Source organism: Gadus morhua, chromosome 5, assembly GCF_902167405.1.
Source record: "Gadus morhua chromosome 5, gadMor3.0, whole genome shotgun sequence".
Taxonomy (NCBI): Eukaryota; Metazoa; Chordata; class Actinopteri; order Gadiformes; family Gadidae; genus Gadus; species Gadus morhua.
In genome coordinates this window covers 19,351,885-19,359,876 of record NC_044052.1, presented here as the reverse complement: position 1 = coordinate 19,359,876, position 7,992 = coordinate 19,351,885, and the positions used below count along the sequence as shown (strand labels likewise).

At 41.5% G+C, this 7,992-nt stretch overlaps 2 gene segments (V, D, J or C); both read right to left on the bottom strand.

The window, feature by feature from the left end:
• Positions 1 to 2,663: 2,663 nt before the first annotated feature.
• Positions 2,664 to 4,475, bottom strand: LOC115543485 (immunoglobulin kappa constant-like). The segment is given in 2 exon segments: positions 2,664 to 3,211; positions 3,811 to 4,475. Coding segments are annotated over 2 exon segments (411 nt in total).
• A 2,217-nt stretch (positions 4,476 to 6,692) lies between these two features.
• LOC115543500 (Ig lambda-2 chain C region-like) lies at positions 6,693 to 7,783 on the bottom strand (the record flags this gene model as incomplete). The annotated part of the segment is given in 2 exon segments: positions 6,693 to 7,223; positions 7,753 to 7,783. Coding segments are annotated over 2 exon segments (357 nt in total), but the record flags the coding sequence as incomplete, so codon positions are not given.
• Positions 7,784 to 7,992: the final 209 nt, after the last annotated feature.

Here is a 7,992-nt window from a genome sequence, read left to right as displayed (position 1 = left end):
AGTGTACCACAGTGATACAAACTCATTAAGAGGCTGTACAAAAACCTCCCGCACACTAAAGACTCATCTCACTGACACAGAAACTCTGGCTTTTCACTAAAATGGATGAATTAGTCGATATTTGATTCATTGGAAATATTATAATTAATATACATTAATTGTATGAATGTATATTAATTGAATGAAATATATTTATCATTCATTTATTTTCATAACATTTTTAAAGGCTCACTTACAAACGGTTTATTGTTTTAAAACAAGTCTATTAATTTGACTCAATAAAAAACCTTCAAGCCAATGTTATATCCATGCATTTAATATACACAGAACAAAATGTTTTTATCTATTATTCTGGGTTCAAGTAATAATGTAGCGACAACTTCTTTCAAACAAATGGAAAGTTAAAGGATTTTATACAAACCAAGATCGGCTTCAACCAGATAAAATGTTGTGCATTTTAAATTCCAATAGTTTCCAGTAAATCTGAATTTGTATTCCAATAGTGTGAATCTAGAAGAGACACAGCGGTCCTCCCAGAATGTCTGCAGTCACTCTCACCCCCAGTCTGATGAGTGGAAACAGGTCATTTCCATATAGAGGAAGCTTTGCATGCTCAGCTGAAACTGGGGTTCTGAGAGGGTTTAAAGTCCTCTGAGTTCAACACTGCAGGACTCGGAGCTGTCACTCAACACCCCAGAAACCGTGGCAACCATGAATCACCTCACCCTCCTTTTCTGGACAGTGGTCTGTGGATCCTTAACAGGTTGGTTCATTCCACTCAGTCTAAATGTGGACCACCCTTCTCTGTTTGCTTGTGTTTTCTATTGGATAACTCAATGTTTGGTTTGTTTGTTTTCTACAGGAACCAGCAGTCAGGTGACTGTGACTCAGACACCGGTAGTGTCCTTTACTCCAGGGTCCACAGTCACTCTGACCTGTAAAACAAACCCAGCGGTTTACAGATGGAGTGATGGAGATGAGGGTATGTCCTGGTACCAACAGAAACCTGGAGAAGCCCCCAAGCTCTTCATAAAATTTGCAAACAAACTTGTATCACCAACACCAGCTCGGTTCAGTGGCAGTGGAAGCAGCACTGACTTCTCTCTGACCATCACCGGCGCCCAGCGTGAAGATGCAGCAGTTTATCACTGTCAGAGTTACCATAGTGGCGGTGTGTTCACACAGTGATTGAGAGCCGTACAAAAACCTCCCTCAGTCACACTGCGTAGACACTGAGCTGTTACAGCAGGAACCTGCTGCAGCTGCTGAGGGGGAAGAGACTCTGACACAGAGCGCTGAGCACAGAGCTGGCTCTAACCAGGGGCCTCAATCAAGAGCCAGCATTATATTCCTCAGCATTATTAAACAAACAAGTACTACCTCAACTACCAAATATTACATACAACTACTTCCTCAACTACAACATATTAGATCAGTGGATGTCAAACTTTTTATACCGCGTACCACCAGAGAAAATATTTGTCTCCCCAAGTACCAGTATTATGACAGATGTTATAAAATATAGCAACATCCAGTAGCGTAGGCCTGCGGCCATATTCAGCTACGCACATCTCTTGCAGGAGGCACATTTATTCTTAAAAATTATATTATTTATTGTTAGCTGTTGTCAGCTGTACAAATTGGTAGCACTAGAACAGAGACACTGAAACAGATACACAAACACACACAGCAAGTGAGAACATGATCTCATGGTAAATGTATTTCCATTCGCACAGTGGCGGCTGGTGGTTTATAAAGTGAGGGAGGAAGGACTGCGTGCTTGGTCGCCATTGCCCTGCTTGCACTGTTGCGTATGGTGGCATAAGCATGTGAGACTCAAGTTGTTTCAGGGTGTTTAGGGGAACTACGAAATAGCAGGGAGGGATAATTATGTGAATTGATACAAATCCACCAGTTGCAGCATTGGACTTTGAACGCTTGAGGGCAGCACGTCTTGGACTACAAGGGCAGAAGGAAAGGATGCAAAGACAATGAGTCAATTGAGCTGGGCGCCATCGAGCTGGTTCTGAGACGTGCACCCATACTGCTTTCACTGGAGTCTCCAGAGACTCTTCTGAAAACCTCAGCCCTACATTTACTCTGACTTTCTGTCACTCAAAGGACACAGGGGCACATCTGCTAAACTAAACTGGACATCATTTGAATATGTACAGTTCACTGCTCACAGAATACGTTTAAAGAAACACATCTTTTAACGTTGTCGGTTTGGTCTTTGACTCATAGACAGACATTATGAATATGTCACTGTTTCCACCGCTCATCATACTAGGGTTCCTGTGTCTTGGTGATGGATACTGAATGTCTCTTGAGACATACTTTAACATGCTTCTAAGTTGTATCTGCAAAAACTTTTGGGAATTTTTTCTGAACTACTATTTTATGAAGTGACTGTCAGCCTGACACATATCAGTCATTTCAGCAGCAGTGGTTCTATTACTGACACACTGGTCCACTGAATACATTGAACACACTATCCAAGGACATTCACACAACCAACACTTTGCTCATTCAGAGATACACACCATAGCTTTAACCCTTCATTCAAAATGGTGGTGAAATTTGTTTAATAAAGATAACAGCTGTTATATATACTCAATAGAAGCCACAATCATTCGAAAACACAGAAGATAGACAATAGTAAATAAATACAAGAAAGAATTTATTCATTACATCTTTATTAAATGTTCTACATGTGACCAACACAAGCAAGGGGTAAAAACCATAAAGCCTAATGTTAATGAACAAAAGACATGTTGTATTAATGTAAATCAACAAAAGATGCAGTGCCACCTGAGACAGAGAGTCATTGAGCAGACGTGTCAGAGGAGATCTGTATCCTCCAGTACCTCCATGCTGGAGCCCCTCTACTCGGAACACTCTCCAGGATTCAGGGTTTGAGTGACAGGCTGCGTCTGGCCATTCTTACTGGCCTCACAGCTCACTGAGCCCGCCTTCCTCCACTGGTCTGCAGGGAGGGTCAAGGTGCTGCTCCAGCTGTAGTGGCCGTCTTTCCCCAGGACCCCCAGGCTATCTGACACCCCCCCAGACCTGCTGCTGCCCCCCACCTTCCAGCCAAGCTTCCAGTCTGAGGGGAAGCCCCCACTGGCCACACACAGCAGTGTAGCACTGCCCTGCTCCAGCTCCACTCTGGAGGGAGGGAGGACGCTCAGCGTGGGCTGCACCACTCCCACTGGAAGAGAGAGAGAGGAGTGGACAACAGGCTCAGTTAACATCAGCCTCATAGGAGCACAGAGAAGGGAACATCAGCAGTCATCAAGAGATGTTGTTTATTGTAACATGGGTGGAAATGTATGCAACCTTATTCATGACACATTTAGACCGTCAGGTTGCTTTTCTTAATAAGTCTTTCTTTCACGTTTTCTCATATTTAATTTCGGATTTAGCAAAGAAAACTCTATAAATGGGATTTTTTAAGAACATAAATACAATACAGATAAAATATTATATTAAATAAATGACGACTGCATTTTTAGTTTCCGAAGCAGAATCTGAATCTGAACTGTTTAATCAAATGAATGAAGATCAAAGTACCTCAATTATATTCTTAATAAATTATGAATGATCACAATAAAGAAATAATTTGAAATACAATGTCAACAATAACATGCAATGACTGTACTCAATTAGAGAAGTTGTTAACACTATCATTTACCTTTCCTAAGAATTTTTGTTTAATTAGTTAAAAAAAAGTAAATCGATATATCTTTACAGGTACGCTAGTCAAAGGTTAGTACTATGTCAGATACAAAAAAGTGTCCTTGTACTTACAGTCAACGATGAGTTTGGTGCCTCCACCAAAAGTGTACCACAGTGATACAAACTCGTTAAGAGGCTGTACAAAAACCTCCCGCATATTAAAGACTCATCTTAATGTCACACAAACACTCGCTTTTAGACAAAAATCTCTGAATTATTCAATATTTGATTCGCTGAAATAATAATTATTAATTTCTATCAATTGTGTGAATGTACATGGATTAAACAAATGTATTTATTCAACATATATTTTCATAAAATTGTTGAAGGATCACTAACAAACAGTGCATTGCTTTAACATTAGTCCAATCATTTGACTCATTAAAAAACCTCAACACAATGTTATAATCATGTATTTATTAAAAAATGAACAATAAATTATTATCTATTATTCTGGTTTTAGTAAATAATGTTAAGAGAATAAATTTCAGCAAAATAATAAAGTTGAAGGATTTCATACAAACCCAGACCAATTCAACCAGAGAAAATATAAGACATTTTAAATCCCAATAGTTTCCAGAAAAAAATGAATTTGTATTCCAAAAGTGTGGACGTTAAAGAGATACACCGTTCCTCCCAGAATGTCTGCAGTCACTCTCACCCCCAGTCTGATGAGTGGAAACAGGTCATTTCCATATAGAGGAAGCTTTGCATGCTCAGCTGAAACTGGGGTTCTGAGAGGGTTTAAAGTCCTCTGAGTTCAACACTGCAGGACTCGGAGCTGTCACTCAACACCCCAGAAACCGTGGCAACCATGAATCACCTCACCCTCCTTTTCTGGACAGTGGTCTGTGGATCCTTAACAGGTTGGTTCATTCCACTCAGTCTAAATGTGGACCACCCTTCTCTGTTTGCTTGTGTTTTCTATTGGATAACTCAATGTTTGGTTTGTTTGTTTTCTACAGGAACCAGCAGTCAGGTGACTGTGACTCAGACACCGGTAGTGTCCTTTACTCCAGGGTCCACAGTCACTCTGACCTGTAAAACAAACCCAGCGGTTTACAGATGGAGTGATGGAGATGAGGGTATGTCCTGGTACCAACAGAAACCTGGAGAAGCCCCCAAGCTCTTCATAAAATTAGTAAACCAACGTGTATCACCAACACCAGCTCGGTTTAGTGGCAGTGGAAGCAGCACTGACTTCTCTCTGACCATCAACGGCGCCCAGCGTGAAGATGCAGCAGTTTATCACTGTCAGAGTGCCCACCATCTTAACAGTGTCTGGGTGTTCACACAGTGATTGAGAGCCGTACAAAAACCTCCCTCAGTCACACTGCGTAGACACTGAGCTGTTACAGCAGGAACCTGCTGCAGCTGCTGAGGGGGAAGAGACTCTGACACAGAGCGCTGAGCACAGAGCTGGCTCTAACCAGGGGCCTCAACCAAGAGCCAGCATTATATCCCTCAGCATTATTAAACAGACAAGTACAACTACCACGTTTAATATACCACTACTACCTCAACTACAACATATTACATACAACTACTACCTCAACTACCACCTATAATATACAAGTACTACCTCAACCACCACGTATTATATACAACTACTACCTCAACTTCCTCATATTACTTACAACAACTACCTCAACTACTACGTATAACATACAACTACTACCGCAACTGCAACATATTGGATGAAACTACTGCCTCAACAACAACAAATTACAAACAACGCAATGAGGTGACCACAGACGTGACAGAGCTCTGTCCTGTGTGTGTGTGTGTGTGTGTGTGTGTGTGTACGACTGGTTTATCCTGTGCCTTGATTACTGATTCACCACAGGTGTGCAGCCTGTCCCAGTGAGGCTGCTTCAACCAGCCATCGACCACACACACTCCACCCCCCCAACACCAGGTAGGGAGCGGGGGGGGGGGATCCCCAGCCGAAGTTCACCCCCCCACCAGACACTAAAAAACATATACTAAATAATAAACTGGACTCTGACCAGGGTCACCAAACCGTACGTAGAACAATAATAAATACGATCCAAACACCATTGTCCCTATAGCTCCCCAGTGTCTTTGTGCTGTCCAGTCAGAGGGCACACGTGAAATAAGGAGATTTAATATTGGATTGACGTTATTTATCTATGAACTAAGGGTCAATCCTGATGAAACAAAAGCATGCTACTCAGGAATATTTTAATTATTGTTAAAGAGGTGAACAGAGTGGAGGTCATGGAATCAGTCTTGACGGCAATGGTGTTGGTTACACACTAGAGGGCGCAACTGAGCTTGTATGGAGACATGCACAGACACTTCTTTCACTGGAGTCTCAAGAGACTGTTCTGAAAACCTCAGCCCTATATTTACCCTGACTTTCTGTGACTCAAGAGACACAGGTGCACATCTGCTAAACTAAACTTTACATCATTTGAATAGCTACAGCTCACTGCTGACAGAATACGTTTAAAGAAACAGATCTTTTATCGTGTTGGTTTGGTCTTCGACTCATAGACAGACAATATTAATATGTTTCTGTTTCAAACACTCAGCATGCTAGGGTTCTTATGTCTTGGTGAGGGATACTGAATGTCTTTTGAGGCGTAATTTACATGTTTCTGAGTTTGTATCTGCAGAAACCTGGACATCTCTCTGAACTACTATTATATGAAGTGACATAAAGTCAGTCTGACACACATGGGTCATTTCGGTAGCAGTGGCTCTATGACTGACACTGGTCAACTGAATACAGTGAACACACTTTCCAAGGAAATCCACACAGCCAACACTTTGCTCCATCAGAGATACACACCATAGCCTTAACCCTTCTTTCAAAATGGTGGGGAATTGTGTTTGATAAAGATGGCAGCGGTTTCATATGCTCAATAGAAGCCACATTAATAGGGAAAAACAGAAGAAAAACTATAGTAAATGATGACAAGAAAGAATGTATTCTTTTCATCTTTATTAAATGTTCAACCTGTGACAAACACAAGCAAGAGGTAAAACCAGAGAGCATAATTTCAATGAATCAAACACGAGTTATATTAATGTAAATCATCAAATGCTGCGGTGCCACCTGAGACGGAGAGACATAAAGCAGACGTGTCAGAGGAGATCTGTATCCTCCAGTACCTCCATGCTGGAGCCTCTCTACTCTGAACACTCTCCAGGATTCAGGGTTTGAGTGACAGGCTGCGTCTGGCCATTCTTACTGGCCTCACAGCTCACTGAGCCCGCCTTCCTCCACTGGTCTGCAGGGAGGGTCAAGGTGCTGCTCCAGCTGTAGTGGCCACCTTTCCCCAGGACCCCCAGGCTATCAGACACCCCCCCAGACCTGCTGCTGCCCCCCACCTTCCAGCCAAGCTTCCAGTCTGAGGGGAAGCCCCCACTGGCCACACACAGCAGTGTAGCACTGCCCTGCTCCAGCTCCACTCTGGAGGGAGGGAGGACGCTCAGCGTGGGCTGCACCACTCCCACTGGAAGAGAGAGAGAGGAGTGGACAACAGGCTCAGTTAACATCAGCCCTCATAGGAGCACAGAGGGAAGGGACGGCTTCCTGTTCACCAGCAGTTGGTGACATTAAAGAGGAAGGAAACCATTGTGTTTAAAATCTCTTCATTAAAACGGTAACAACATGTTTATATTTAAAATGATTGAACTTCAACATTTTGCAATTAATTGGGTTAACATTAATCGACAAATGTGAATTTCTTCAAACTTAAATGTGACTGATTTGCCAATTCAATAAATGAATAATGCCATATCAATAATGAGGTCTTTCATGAAATACATTATATTGTAGAACAACATATGTAACATATGCAGTGTAATTTAAAAGTCAAAACTCTGTACCACAATATATTTACACGTTGTCCTCAGTTTATCTTTAAAAAAAACGACAAGAAATCAAAAATATAGAAAGTTCCAAAACATAAGATTATCACGCTTAATTATGTTTAGAGAAAGTTAAATATGCCAGGCAAAGAAAAGTGTCCTTGTACTTACAGTCAACGATGAGTTTGGTGCCTCCACCAAAAGTCCACCACAGTGATACAAACTCATTAAGAGGCTGTACAAAAACCTCCCGCACACTAAAGACTCATCTCACTGACACACAAACACTGGCTTCTCACTAGAATGTATGAACTAGTCGATATTTGTTTCACTGGAAGCATTATAATCCATATAAATTAATCATTTGAATAGATTTAATGAAATACTTATAGTTACATTTATTTTCATAAC